General features: G+C 40.7%; 1 protein-coding gene across 1 annotated transcript; it reads left to right on the top strand.

The window, feature by feature from the left end:
* Positions 1 to 2,274: 2,274 nt before the first annotated feature.
* LOC129762421 (uncharacterized) lies at positions 2,275 to 14,046 on the top strand. The gene is made up of 13 exons (XM_055760656.1): positions 2,275 to 2,410; positions 2,476 to 2,844; positions 2,904 to 3,089; positions 3,151 to 3,516; positions 3,575 to 3,751; positions 3,810 to 4,091; positions 9,552 to 9,893; positions 9,953 to 10,282; positions 10,343 to 10,624; positions 10,690 to 10,875; positions 12,481 to 12,681; positions 12,743 to 13,192; positions 13,254 to 14,046. The coding sequence occupies exons 1-13, from the start codon at positions 2,401 to 2,403 to the stop codon at positions 13,946 to 13,948; spliced, it is 3,876 nt and encodes a 1,291-aa protein (XP_055616631.1). The 5' UTR covers positions 2,275 to 2,400; the 3' UTR covers positions 13,949 to 14,046.
* The last annotated feature ends 2,165 nt before the right edge of the window (positions 14,047 to 16,211 follow it).

The raw sequence follows: 16,211 nt of genomic DNA, 5'->3' as shown, positions 1-16,211 counted from the left end.
GTGATTCCCCGGGCTGAACATTTTACTTTAATATTTTCCGCCATTTTTTTATGGCAGTGATGAATCGTATATTCGTATGACAACAGACTGGTTATGTTATTAGGTATTGCCTAATAAAATTGCATGTACAGTAAGTTACCTCTGATTCGACATTTAGTTAATTGAGCAGACCTGTAATGGGACACAAATAATTAGACATTTTCATCATTTTCATAATTGATATTTTGTAAACATCGAGTTTCGTACCCAAAGTATGCCACCAGATGTCGACATTGTACCACTATCATCGTGAATGTCCAATTACAGGCCAATCCCCTCTAATGCGACACTGTGTAGTTACCTCTAATTCTCGATATACCGAGGATTAGAGGTAGCTTACTGTATATGATATTTGAGCGCATCATATACCACACAAAATATCAGATATTCGATGCTCTATATACGATAGTTATACGATTTAATGTTCGCTGGGTTGGCATACTTGGCAGCTTCGTTTGTCAAGTTCATAATCTCATGTTTACAGTTTTGAGTTAAGTGCAATTGAATGACGCAGTTGAACTAATTTATTTTTGTCACTATGTTTATCAGAACGCCAAAGATCGGCATACAGATAATCTTTCGTTCATAAAAGTTTAAAATAAAAAAAGCAACTCTAACTTTCACTTTTCTTGAAACCGGAAATATTCGGAGTTAAAAATAATTTTAACGTAATATTTCAAACATACATGTATTTACAAAAATCTATAATAATTATTATAATTATCATGTATAAGTCGTATATTCATCCATCCAATCATCCTGAATACTGTTGCAAGTGGAAAATAAATGGGTGTTCGTTGCTTATGATGCGAACATAAATAACAATGTAATACAGTTATTTAAATTTATTACGACATGCCGATATGCCACTCAGTGTCGCTTTGGAGGTGATTTTGGCCTGTAATTGAATATTGGCGAGTGGTACAGTGTCTACGCCTGGAGGCAGCTTTAATGTGGCGCCATAATTTGGGCCCTGAACTCGATGTTTTCAAAAATGTCCAATTAAACGTGTCACATTACACGTCTGTCCAATAATCTAAACGTCGCATTAAATGTAACTTACTGTATATAAACAATATTTATTACCAGCTGTTTAGAGGCATCTCGCACAAATTGACAATATCATTCAGTTGTCAGTGCAAGTCGGTGCAAATTTTAGAGTGTAAAAAAAGTTCACTGTTTACATAAAAGCAATCTCGAATCGGTCCCACTTTTTTGCTTGAAGTTACTATCCCCTGCTACTACTACGAAAATTTGAAATTTGAAAAAAATCTATGTCGGTTTGGCACGGAATGGCTGACCGAATAGTTTGCCTCACACAAACTATTGTCGTACCTAGATGTCGACACCATACCGCCGTCATTAGTGATGTCTAAATTTTTCATTTATTCGATTATCGATTAATCATTGAGGCATTTTTCAATATTTGATTCTTTCGAATAATTGTCTTTCAATGTTCGATTAATCGAACGAATATTTATTTCTTGAAATAATCACGTATCACGTTGTCATTCTGGTCGCGTGATCTATCGGGTTGTCGATGTTAGATGGTTGGATGAAAAATGTTGGATAAAAAAAATTATATAGCCTAATTCTTAGCCTAAAAATGCATTAAACCTGAGAAAGATTCCTTCTTTAATTAATCGCGATTACAGTGACAATTATTCGATTTTTTTTATCCCTTTTGTTTAATCTAGGCTCATTAGCATTTTAGCTGTAACAGAGCCGAATTTGAATCGTGTACATGTCACATATTTATCATATCTATAATTAGCACATTACACAGTTGCCATTTTTCGGCGTTAGAGTATTCCCTTCTATACCATTGCAAATGGTACAAATTTACACAATAGCCATTTAGGCGTAAGAGTTTTCTATCTGTTCTTCCATTATCCAGTTAAGACTGGACAGCGGAGAGACAATTATTCGATGTATTCATATTTTGATTTCGAATAATTGTCTCTCCGCTGTCCAGTCTTAGCTGGGTAATGGAAGAACATATAGAAAACTCTTACGCCTAAATGGCTACTGTGTTAATATTTAACCATTTGCAATTATTCGATGTATTCATATTTTGATTTCAAATTATTTGATACAAAATTAATCGATTACAATTTCAGATATTCCATTATTCGAATTAATCGAACGATTAACCGACGTCTCTAGCCGTCATTGCGAATGCCGCCAATTTGAGTGGCGACAATTTTGAGCAGTTTTTATTTATTGTGTATTTGATCTGTCATTCATGCATTTATCCTTCAAAATAAGACCTACAGTGAAAACCGATTTTGTTTAATAGTTTCGCTTCTCGTAGAAAAAAAAGCTATTTGTACTGTTTAGGCAGCAAACCTAACGTTGCCGATGTCTAGAAGTAAGTAAACATTAGTACCGCAGATTGAAACAACACCGACGAATGAAAACCCCCTTCTCTCGCAGTAATAACACAAGAAGACGGTGCAGTGGGCTACTCATCCGAACAAGACGATGAAGATGACTCCGAGCGGGATGTTATCATTACGGCTGAACCGAACGAAATTTACGTTGGCAATACGGGCGCTGTTGCTGCGTCTAAATTGTACACCCATTTTAGAGCCCATGGGTACATTACGGATATGAACATATGGCGCACTCACAATCACTTATATCACGCACGAATTGTCTACAAAGGCAAAAATGGAGCGCAAAAGGCGATAGAGAGTACTAATGGCAAAATTTATAATGGAAAGCGCCTCCGGGTTTCGCTCGTAATCGAACGGATCCAGCTGGAATATCCCGCGGTAATTCGAATTGATGATCTATGCGCCGGTAAGTGAGACAACATAGTCAATTCAGTGATTCTGTGTAGCTTCCATTATTTTCCACAGAATGTTCCGAAGAGGATATCTATGAACATTTCGAATCCTGCGGAGCAATAAAATTTGTCATCAAAACGGGTTGTGCAGCATATATTCAGTTTGCAGCAGTCTCTGGGGCTTACCAAGCGCTAGGGGTAGAGAAAATTTTAATGGGTGATCCCTATATAATCTCTAGAGTCGGTCCGGATGATAGAGGTAGGTGCACTATAAAGTTTGAACCGATTAAGAACTACCAGATAATTTCTTTGGAATCCAGTGGATCATGTACAGGTGATAGAAAACATGAAGGATATCAAATACAGGAAACCTTTTGTGATGGTGGAAAATTATCCTGAACTGGACCCAGATACACCCCTCAAGAAATACAAAGCTGAATTCGAGAGAGTAGGCCCTGTGCGCCATTTCAAAATCGCGCCTACCCCCAATGGAACGGTGACTTTGGCTTTGTGCACAGAAAGAAACGACGACAGGGATTTGTTTATCGATAGATTTGATAATACAATGGTGCGCGGTAAAACCTTGAAACTGTACATGGCACCGGGTAAGGCTAGAATGACTATTGATCATGCTGCCAAATATGCCCTATCCAAAACGTCGATTGTTGTGTCCGGATTTCCCCCATGTAATGGATTTGTTTGTTAGACTGTTAGGATGGGAATATTGACTGGCTCTCGTTACAGATTACAAAGATTACGACGTCTGCAAAGTCTTCAGAAGGTGTGGAGAGATAAATTTTCTCGAGCGATTCGACGAGAAATGGATGATTTGTTTCGAAAGTCAAGCAGCTGTTCCTCTGGCACACTATTATCGATTTATGATAAATAGAGAAACATTGGTTATAAAGAAATTGATGCCAGGTGAGTTTTGTTTGGCGTATAATCAGTGATTGTGTTGCTTATTTTTTATTTTCCACAGCCACAATGCCCGGTAAAACCAAGATCAAACTGAGAGACTATGAAACACATGTTGAGCCGACGACTAGGACACATTTTGAACCGGCCTTCACGACCACCAAAACCAAGATTATATCTGAAGCGGAAAAACACATAGATTCATTGTTCAAGAAGAACGAAGCTGCAGTCAATAAAGTAATATCGAAGCGCGTTGCTTCTGATGAAGCTCCAAAAGATGGCACGTCATCCTCTACCACGAAACCAGATGGCCAGCCCAGCGCATTCATAGAGTTGTCCGATGAAGGTACGTACGTATATAACGTAAGGCTACAATTTCCGGAAAAAAATTCTATTTTAAACGAGATGAATTACCCTGGATCGTTGACTGGTTTGGAGCGTGATAATTTCCACACAATATCCAACTCTAAACTCTGATTATAAACATTGGCCCTGATCACGAACGTCACTTCACGGTGAAAACGAAATGAATTCTATGTAATTTGTATGCATTTTATTCCGTTTTCACCGTGAAGTGACGTTCGTAATCAGGCCCATTATCAATGGATCACGTAGTTCAATAACGTAGAAGGAAACGATTTTTTTCCAGCAATGGAGGGCAGTCAATTTCTCCTACAAATAATTTAGCAGCAAATGTAGCATGATCGATCGTGTGTCTAACTGCAAGTGGTTGAATGTGCAATGGACGATAACGCTCCTCGTAGGTTCGACGGGCGTATCTAACAAACTTCCTCTGTATAGCTTCAATACGGGCGATCCATGTGACGTGATAGGGGCACCATACAACTAAATTCGATTCCAATATTGACCGAACAAGTGAACAGTACAGAGACCTAATACACAGTGGGTCTCAAAATTAGTCGGCAATTTTGAATATGAAGCACAATTGATGATTGGCTCTGGCAACAATATCGTGGTAATGAATTCGATAGAATTGTCCACTATCCAGTATAATTCCGAGGTGTTGTACTCGGGTTAGATGGGAACCATACATGGTGTAGTAGTAGCTCGCCCCTCGGAATATATTCAAAGCGTCCTATTTGGCTTAAGAAATCTCAACTAAGTATTAATAAATTACGCTAGTTAATGTACACGTTGAGACGGCAAAAGTTCCACAGGGAACGTTAACACCATTTTATATATATATATATATATATATATATATATATATATATATATATATATATATATATATAAATCAAAATGATAATAACTTAACATAAACGAGAGTACAATTTTCTGAGGACTGAGCGAGATAAATGAAAATCAAAAACACTGTAACACTGATTAAAAATCCTACACATACTATTGACAGGTTCATTTCTACCATAATTAGTCCGAGCAACAGAGAGACGAAGAAAGTTATGGGAGCAAAAATTACGACGACGAATGTCTATATTAAGACTACTGAGTAGATCGCAGCAATCGATATTCGAGAGCAGTAGATCGGAAATAAATATCGGTTTAGCTACATTACGACACAAGGATAACCGTTCAAGCCCTATAAGATCACAACGATCTTCGTATCTAGGAAGGTTCAGAGGGTCCCTCCAAGGCAGACCACGAAGAGCAAATCGCACAAATTTTTTTTGAATGATTATAAAATACACTTTCTATTAGTGTCAATGCGCCCATCATTCGAGCGCAATAATCGATCACCAGATGATTATTTGGAACGTATTAGATCTTTTCTGGATTATAACACTTACAAATATTGTGAACATCATGCTTGTACACCATTTGTATCAGATTTACATAGTAAAACCATTGAATTAACGCATTTTGATTAACTTAATTCTGATCATGAGTTGTCCAATTCGATAATGTTGTTTTGTCCACATGGTTTCTATGCCAACCGCTTGGCGCAAAAAATGGTAGAATTAGCAACTAGAGGCTTGGGGCTTTTGAACAAACCCAAATTCATGTCGATTATATGTGGTTTTCATGAATAAAAATCGATTTGCATTTACTAGTTGCGTAAAAACACCCCAAATCGATTTGCATTTACTAGTTACGTAAAAACACCCCAAATCGGACAAACCAAGATCATTTACCCTATATAAATTATGTACCGCTTATCGCTAAAACACATGCGATTAGCGTCCTATTTCTTCTCTGCTCTTCGCGCTCATGCGATAAAGGACTAGACCTAAGAATACAATTTTTATCACTTCTCGTGTGGCCCATACAACGCACTCGCCTTTGGTCTTACCTAATTGCTAGCACTAAAATATTATTTCCACGCCTAGCGTTCTATTTATTTTGCTCAATTCTCGCTTGGATTGAGTCATAAGACTCTGGCGCGCTTATCTTTAGAAGCTAAGAAAAGAAGGAAAGGAGAATCACAGTCCCTTTTTGCTGGCAGTGATTAAATTGGAAGGCAAATACGTCTGTTGTGCTTCATATTTATTATGCGCTTGTTTGTGCTTCAAAAATATTATTTAGTGCCGGTCCTGCTATCTAAACTGGGTCCGTAACAGGGTTTTTGTACAACAAATTCCTGATGAAGAGAATCGTCCAAAGCTCACTCAACTTGTACAACAAATTCTTGATGAAGAGAATCGTCCAAAGCTCAATCAACGATTGAACTACGCTGCCAACTTCTTCCCATTCAGATATCGATCACAAACTATAAACACCTTTGTTCCTATACTCCGTTTGAGATGGGATCGAAACCCAGAACATGCAACAGTAAAGTTTTCCTACAGGAATTATGCTTCCCATGAAATATACATGCAGTCTATGCCCGTAATTCAAAATTCTGGATTCTCTTCCATATCCGTACTAGCACAAAAATGTCCAGTATGCTGCTGGCCCCTTCTTTATCAAAGCAAACTTTGATAAAGAAAAATCAACATTAGGCATAAATGATGTCCGCTCGTTGCTAGCTCGCACGCAACTGTGGTTTCATTCCATTCATTATTTGGTTTTAAACTTCTTCTTTTCATTCACCCCTAACCCTGAGAAGGGCCCTTGTGGAAAGAGAAACTCTACTCCATACTCCTACTTCTTGAAAAAAAATTCCCACTCCCCGCCATTTCCGCTCGAAGCTCGCCGGCAATGATGTTGCTCCGATGACCCCCAAACGAGAAGAGGTGTGTTTTCAAATCGCGGATGGCTTATTCATACCAAATAAGTTGAAAACGGACAGAAACGAACGTATTAGTTGTTCGTTTTGTACGGTACGGGAAGGAGAGCATACAAATCGGCAGAAGAAATGTATGGAAAAATGGAAATGCTTCCAGTTTTCATTAATTTAAACCATTTAGGGATCAGGGCATTGTAATATATAGCATATCAAACAAATCTTGGAGAATGACCGATTCGATTGGTATGCAAACCATCAGAATTCGTTCACTGTAAAAATAGTTAACTTTATTTCATAAAAACGTGACCTGTTTTCTGATTTGGCACACTTCCTGAAGGACGTAGTTCTACTTCAAAATACAAAACCAACGGGAAAAACACAACCAGAAAATGTAGTTTGTTTATATAAAAGCAGTGATGCCAGCTATCACGCGTCGTTCTGAGCGTTCTAAGTAATCCAGTGGATTACTATCGGGGCTGAATGGCGACCACATATCCTTCGCCCAGAACGGCAGATGATCATGTAATTATTTCTGAGTGCGGTTCGAGGTGTGGTACGGAGTCCTACGACGTTTAGCTTCCGGCCGTCTGTTCTTTGATCCATAGAAGTACATATTTATTCGAAATCCTGATGTAGATTTCTGTGTTTACTTTGACGCCTTCTAGAATAAATACCGGATTCTTTTTTTGTTATCGGAAGCCACCAATCCAAACACCATAAGGCTAGTAGATGCTTGATTTGTTGATCACGTTTATATGCTCGTCGGCCACGTCTTTTACCGCCACTTTCGCGGATAGTTCTTTCTTTTCTCGGTCTAAAGCTTTGTTCACGGTTCACCGAAGTCCACGGTTTTCTTTTTTTTTATTCTTTATTTGAGAGGTTTTCAGCCTCCTGGGCTGGTTCGCCTCTTTATCGACGGCATTGCCGCAAGGTTTCGTTGGGAACAGATTGCACATAAAATTATCACATAAAAATTGGACGTAAAAATTAAACACATATAAATCCAATCAAAATTTGCGAGACATGACTTAACAAAGAACTTGCTGTTTGCTTGTTGGACCAGATGGCATGGATGTCCTCGGACCATGGCTCCAGGCCAGTGGAGAGGAAGCCGTGCCGTTGAAGATGCCGACGTGTTCTTATTCCCCTTCATAGTGGAGGGGAAGGAACAAGGATCTTCTTGACTGATCCATTGTTCAGACGCTAAATCTTTAAAAATAGTTCGGCATCTTTTAGGTAGCAGACAAGCGCTGCTACTCTTGCTGGATCGTCCTTCAAGATGTCTCTTACACTCCCGCTGATTTCAAGCAGGTTTCGCAGATCATCGAATTTCGGGCAACCACACAAGAAGTGCTCGACGGAGTTGTGGATTTGGCAGAGGTCGCAGAGTACATGGAAGGGTCCTCTATTAAATCCGTGTGAGACCGAGCAGTGACCGGTCCTCAATCTGGACAGGATTCGTTCTTCTCTCATTCCTTTAACATCGTCAAACCTGACAATCGTGCCCTTGACTTTTCTGAGGAACTGTCCCCTCTCTGCAAACCACCTTTCGGTCCAAAAGGTGCAGAAAAAGTTGGTGATCCACAACTTCACATCGTCAAGCGGCACATCCCGAGTGAAGAACGGTCTGGTGTGACCGATTCCGGCAAACTGGTCGGCCGCTTCATTCCCTGCGATGCCGTTGTGTCCGGGGGCCCACATGAGCACAGTGTCGGGCTATATGTTCGTCCTGATGGCCTGTACCCATGGATGTTTGGACCTGGTCGCACCGATGGCATCAATGGCGCTTGCCGAATCGGAGACGACCAACAACGGCTTGGAAGATGAAGTTGTAGTTGCCTCGAAGATGCCGGCCACTTCGGCCGAGAAGACCTGGCAGATGTCCGCGAGTTTCTTGCTGGAAATCAGACTATTATTATTATCGCTTACCCCAAATCCAACTCCCGATGGTCCTTTTGAGCCGTCCGAGTATCTGATCTCGTGGAGACGGTATTTTTCTGCTATGATGGCCTTGAAATATTCTAGCAGACCGATCGAGCTCGCCCTGGCTCGAAAGTTGTCCCTAATACCGTTCTCGACGAGAACAGTTGGGAACCTCCAGTCGTTCGCACCAAACCAGGATTGTTTTGCCACTGGGGGGAGGTTGGCGTACGCCACCCGCTGCAGGATCATGTTGCTAAGGGCGGTCAGGTGGGTCTCCCCTCTACCGCTGGTTTTCGACAAGAAACTGGCAGTCCTGGCTACGATCGCCGAGTCTATGATCAGATCGAAAGGAGGTTCTCCAATTTCGGCGCAGACAGAGGCAGCTGGTGTTGATGGCAGGAGACCACGGTGATTAAATCGTATTTTTGCGACATTTGAGCGTGGGACACATCACGAATACGCTGCCATTTCGTCATGGTGTAATTGTCAAACTAAGGAGATCGGCTACTTTAACTCGAGGCCTATTATGATATGAATTAAAGTTTATGTGCACGCAAGAAGAACACTAAAGTATTGTCTGTACAGGTGAAACGGGAACCCTATTTGTACGATGGTGCAAACATTATCACTCATACGGTATTAGAAAACATTAAAAAACATCAAAGCTTCGAAAGTATCCCCGCATGACGGTACTTTTTACAGAGATTTCATAATTGAGTCCGTCTTTTTTTTCAGAATCGGAAACACCACCCGCGTCTGAAACACAACCGGAAAGTACTCACCCAATGAAAAACCGAGGTATCTTCATCGGGAACCTGCCGAAATGCGTCGAGGAGAAAGATATTCGACAACTCTTCCCCGGGAAGGAGATCCAAGAGATCGTAGTGCACTGCAGCCGGGACTCATATCATCCCACAGCGGCAGCGTATGTGGCGTTTGCACACAGACCCGATATGTTTGAAGCTGAAAAACGTAACCATATTATATTCCGCGGCAAACGAATCATGGTTAAGGGCGCGTACAGCTATGAGTTTTTCGCTTCGGGAAGAAGCCTGATGTTGAAAAATTTGGATATGAGTAATGAGTTTCACTTTACTTAACGATAGGTTTTATTTCTCATTAAAACTTTTTTCCAGATACCGACGAACTGGTCGTCATGAAAGAGGTCCAAAAAGTAATGGGTAAGGGTACGGTTGAGGACGTCCATAAACCGGCGCATCATTATGCGTATGTGGATCTCAAGGAAGATGTACCGCTCAACATTGCAGTGATTAAGCTGAGGCAGGCTTTTACTCGTTTTAAAATCGACGTATATCCGCTACAGAAATCCATACCGAAAAGATGGATACTACCAAAGCCCCGCAATACGAAATCAATCGAGGATATGCGCAAATATGCTGGTTTGAAAGATCCAAGTCAGATCAAATTGACTGACGAAAGATTTGGTCCCGATAAAGCCAATCAATGTCAGTCGGTCTATGTCATCCAATTCTGAGTTTATATTAACCCTCTATTTTTCACTCCAGTGTTTGTTGGCAACATTCCCCGGGACTCGCAGGCCGAGGATTTAATTCAGTATTTCAACAACTACGGAACGGTAATCGATTACAAACCAATCGAAGAGAAAAGTTGTTATTTGCGAAAATCGGTTTTTCTGAGTTTCATTGACGCGAAACATGCTGAGAACGCGTATCGCCAGCTGAACCACTACTTCGAGGGCAGCCTGCTGTGTATACATCGGATGGATGCTGTTCCCTTACAGTTCGAGAAGGATGCATCGGTTCTCAGTGTCAAATTCCATAGTCCGTGTAAGTTAATCATACGTTCCGTACTTCAACCGTGCAAAGCAGCATTTCTTTTTCTCTTGCCTTAGTTCTTACGTGCGACGAAATATATCACGTTTTGTCACAGAATGTGGTCGTCACCTACGGTATGCGATTCGATGCATATGATGAACGAGCCAATTTGATCGTGGTATATCAGAGAAAAGGAAGGAGGGATCCGCTCGAGAGTATTCGGAATATCAAATTCATAAATGATGAAGCAGTGCTTTTCGTTGGTAAGTATGACACAAACCAAGCATTTTTATTAGGAGAAAACTAGAAGTGGGTTATATCTGTGATATAGCGCAAATTGGGTGTAGGACTACCGTTGGTTTAGCAATCAATAAGTAACTATCATGAAGCTCTTAGACATTTCATCTTTCGAACGAAGTAATTATCATACCACTTCGTTTCGCCGGAAAAGAATTATTAACGCTGAAAGGAGGAATCGATTCCTTCTCGGAAATACCCTGCGCAAATAATACTCCCTCTCCAACCCCCGACAATTGGAATCAACGGTCAATAGCGGCATCGTGAGCATTCGATAATTGAACTGCTGCTTTTACCAAAAAAAAGCGGTTCTGTTCGGTCCGGCGGCAGAGAAGAAATAGAATTAGGTGAGAAGAGCATAGTGCTTGGCGAGCTAGCGAAATCATTCTCATGTCAGTTCACAATCACAACTAAATGAATTTCTTCCTCTTCTTCTTCTTCTTCTTGTATTATAGAGACTTTACACATTTGCAGTTCATTCGTCTCTAGCCCTGATAGATTTCCGAACGAGAACCAGTTTATATACAGATTTGTGCTAGTGCTAATCCCTGCTAATGACTGTTTTCGAAGTAGTTTTTCCAAAGCCATTTTCAGGTTTTCGAGTCGATAATTAAAAAGCATATAACTCTTGAACATTTTATCATTTGAATAAAATGATTCATTTAGCTGAAAAAAATTTTTTAAAGATCAAAGAGGAATCGTTTTCTCTTCGAAAATAACTAACCCGTTGACGCTAAGGCTAAACCCGTTGACGTTAGTGAATAAAAATAAAAATATTGATTTGTCTAAGTAGTGGAAAGTAGTCTAATTCTTTTTTGAATATTTCAAGTATGCAAAGTTGTTTAACCCTTAAACGGGGACCGGCGTCTATATTGCCACCAATGATTTTATTTTTTCTCTTTTTTTTAACAATAAATTATCACTTCTAACCTTAAAAAAAAATTTTTTCGCTGCACTTATATTTTACTTGAACAAAATCTTCTATACATATCTGGCAATACTTCATTTTTTGCTGTTAAAATTGTACGATATAAATTTGTGAGATATTTTTATGTAACAAAACCGCGTTTTTAGAGCGCCGGCAGAAAATACTGAAAATACTAAGTTATTCACTGTAAACGTACTATTTAGGATCTACTGTGTGAGATCATGCAGTTTTTTCAATAAAATAAATAGTGTATTTGTGATATTTTTTTTCTTTACCAGTTTATATTAAAACAATGTGTTTTCTCGTTGCACTAAAAATATTTTTTTGATTCTTGCATAAGGCGTAATAAAGTGAATTTACAAAGCAGCGGCAAACAGTGTTTTTAGTTAACGGTTAACGGGTAACTATATTGACACCAATATTTTCGCTGTTCCAATAGTTATTTTTTTATCAATGGTAAATATGTGTTATTCCTCATGTGAGGAATATGTTCTCTGAAGTTGGAAGCGATTCGTTGCCAAGTTTCAAAGGCCTTATAAACGGTTGAATGAGTCGAGCTAAAGAAGTACAATTTTAATTCAATCACCATCTGTCGTACATAAATTATTTAATGACGCTTCTATCGATATGCTTTTATTTTTAGGTGGGCTAGATTTGACCCACCCGAATCCTGACGAAGCGCGGGAACCCCGGAACATATCTAACTCCAACTTCCGAAGCCAGAAGGAGAAATATCTCAGCTATGTTATATACAAGGAGAATCTCAAGGACGATATGGACCTCCGTACACAGCCAAATCATGAAAATGACGTCCCGTTCGATTCGTTCGATAACTACAATTCAGGTAAATTGCTTGCGATATAAACCGTTGCCGAGTAACTGTGATGCTTCGTTTCAACATTCAGTGCAAATCAACAACGTTTCGCCGGATACAACGATGGAGGAAATTCGAGATTTGTTTTGGAAATGTGGCAATGTGGTAGACTATCGGGCAATACTGTTGCAAGAAGGCGCAAGCAAGATCTGCTGGGTTAAATTCGACGTGGACTTGGCCGCAGATCTGGCCTGTACGTACAACCAACGCATGCTCAACGGAAAACGCATTTTGGTGCACTTGGCAAAAGAATGTCCACACGTCGAACGAGATCGTTCCGTCATGGTCGAACGTCTTTCGCCCCATTTCAGTACGGAACAAATCTACGATGAGCTTAGTCAAATCGGAACAGTAAAGTACGTACAAAAGCAGACACCGAATGCCGCAGTTGTATGTTTCAAACACAAGGACTGTTTGATAGACGCTCTCCACCTTACACGAATGTCTCACTCGTCTGTCGTCGTAAATCCTTGCTGTCGAGGTGAATGTGTTCAACTTGCGTTTTAGATTGTGCGCCTCTATGTTGCTTTCTTCATTTGTAGGTTACGATGCCAGGTTCTTCAACAATTTCACCGTCAAAGAGGAATTCATCAGTGACGACCTCATTAAATCCGTGCTAAAGCCACGAATCCTGCCAGAATTCCACCAATCAGAGTTAGAAGTACCGTCCTTCGATAGCCTAACGGTGGATGTTAAGGCTCAACTAATTGAGGATGTGTTTATGACACGACAGAATATAGCTAATTTTAATAACATGACCAAGATCGAGCAGATAACCGAACTGAACAAAAACCCCGATTTCGCAGGCAAAGCACACTTCACACGGTTGTCCACAAGTGAGCAGGCAAAGCTGTTGGAGATAACAGAAACATTGGAACGAGAAGCCAGGAATCAGTCTAAACATCCACCACCCGTGAAACAGGCCCGTTTGAGTACTGAACCAACAGCTAGCAATGGAAACGGTCAGAGCAGTGGATCGTCGGAATATGCAGCAAATTCTTTTCCATCAACCGGAGGGTTAGATTGTCCACCTGACCGTCCTCCATGGTCTAGAGACCGCCCCCAAATGTTCCATTCCATGTTCCCAGAGCAGGGTCCATCACACCGGAATAACATGATGCATCCTGCCCGCAATAACTTGAGTGGTCAATGGGAGCAGCAAATGGCATCGATGTCATACAACAACAGTCGACGACGGGGACACCCTAGCAACTTTAATCGATCATCGTATTTCTAAACGGGAATAGTTTAAGTCATTTTTCAAATGTAGTATTGCAGAAAATATGCACATTGGACTTACAGATGCAATATACAAATGTTTGTATCAGAATCAAATGATCGTATTGTCTCATTGTATCCTTGAAACTTGAATGTTGTGAGGTTTTACGCACATATCGTTTCTACCCAACTGCTTCGTTCCTTTGCTCCAACTCTTTTCGAAGGCCATTTCTAAAAATCTATCACCAATGCTCTTGGAAATAATGAAAAGCTCCAGTTGTTGTGCGGAAGTGACTTACAACTCCAGAATCATTCATAAGCACTGTTCTGCCGTTCTACGCATAGTTTTCTCATGTAACTTTTTGAGAATTTTCACTTTTCCGGAAAACACACAAAAAAAGTTATTGTTTGTTCCCAGCTCTATTGTCCCATGTTGATATTCCAAGCATAACAGTTCCGCCATGTATTTCTCGTGGACCTTCTATCTTCTTCTTCTATCTATATTGGGGAGGTTGGGGAAAAAGAAATGTCGTATATTGTCAATTTATGGCAACACATAAACATATCTTGTGTTGTACTTATCGCATCGGGTCATACTATACGGCTATTTAAAGACGACAATCTGTGCTACAAGTGTCGTTTTAACAGTGTTGTGGTTATCCTTTTCAGTCTCAAGTTATAGCGCGTCAAAGATGGAGTTCACCAAGGAAGAAATTCGCCATATTTTACGTTTTTACTACCTGCGAGGTAAAACTGCAACGAAGGCGGCCGAAAAAATTCGTGTAGTTTATGGACCCGATACTGTAAAGATTTGCACAGCACAGCGTTGGTTCGATCGATATCGTTCTGGTGTAGTGGCTCTCGAAGATACACCTCGTACTGGTAGGCCAATCGTCGTGGAAACCGATAAAACCGTTGAAATCATCCAAGTAGACCGTCATGTAAGCACTCGCTCGATTGGCCAGGAACTGGGTATAGACCATAAAACCCGTTTGGAACCATTTGCGATTGGATTCCAAAAAAGCTGGATGTATGGGTGCCACACGAGTTGACGCAAAAAAATCTTTTAGACCGAATCAACGCCTGCGATGCACTGCTGAAACGGTACGAACTTGACCCATTTTTGAAGATGGTGACTGGTGATGAAAAGTGGATCACGCCCAACAACCTAAAGCGAAAAAAGTCGTAGTCGAAGCGCGGTGAGCCGGCCCAAACCATCGCCAAGCCCGGATTGTCGGCCAGGAAGGGTTTGCTATGTTTGGTGGGATTGGAAGGGAATCATCCACTATGAGCTGCTCAACTATGGCCAGACCCTCAACTCGGTTCTCTACTGTAAGCAGCTTGACCGTTTGAAGCAGACGATTGCCTAGAAGCGGCCAGAAATGATCAATTGGAATGGTTTTCCACCAGGACAACGCTCAGCCTCACACATCTTTGATGACCCGCCAGAAGCTATGGGAGCTCGAAAGGAAGGCCTATTGCACCCACCGTATAGTCCGGACCTGGCTCCAAGTGATTATCATCTCTTCCGGCCCATGCAAAACGCTCTTGGTGATACTAAGTTGGCCTCAAAAGAGGCTTACGAAAACTTGCTGTCTGAGTTTTTTGCAAATAAAGAGCGCGGGTTTATAAGAGGGGGATAAAGAAGTTGCCTTCTAAATGGCTGCCATACAAATGAAACACAAATTTCTACATTTCTCGAGAATCAATCAAGCAAATGCAACCAAATTAGGCATCTGATGAGTTTAGGGTACAATAAATGATTCTATGGTGGTTAGACACTCCACCCCCCCTCTCTAAGGAGGGGCTGCCATACAAGTAAAACATAAATTTCTGCATTACTCGAGAATTAATCAAGCAAACGAAACCAAACCGAAACCATGGTTTTAGGGTGCAATAAATGTTTTTTCGGTGGTTAGATACTCCTCTCCCCTCTCTTAGGGGGAGGCCGCCATACAAATGAAACACAAATTTCTGCATAACTCGAGAACTAATCAAGCAAACGAAACCAAATTTGGCATGTGGAGGTTTTAGGATGCAATAAATGTTTCTATGGTGGTCCGACACTCCTCCCCCTCTCTTAGGGTTGGCTGTCATACAAATGAAAAACGAATTTCTGCATAAGTCGAAAACTAATCGGTTGTGTCCCATTCACCCGAAACACGTTTACCCGAAGCACATTTACCCGAATGTAACGCATACCCGAATGTAACAAATACCCGAATGCAACACATACACGAATGGACATTTACCCGAATGAACACTTACCCGAATGCAACGTT

Source organism: Toxorhynchites rutilus, chromosome 1 (assembly GCF_029784135.1).
Source record: "Toxorhynchites rutilus septentrionalis strain SRP chromosome 1, ASM2978413v1, whole genome shotgun sequence".
NCBI classification, from domain to species: Eukaryota; Metazoa; Arthropoda; class Insecta; order Diptera; family Culicidae; genus Toxorhynchites; species Toxorhynchites rutilus.
The sequence above is the reverse complement of the archived record's forward strand: the minus strand, read 5'-3'. Positions and strand labels throughout refer to the sequence as shown.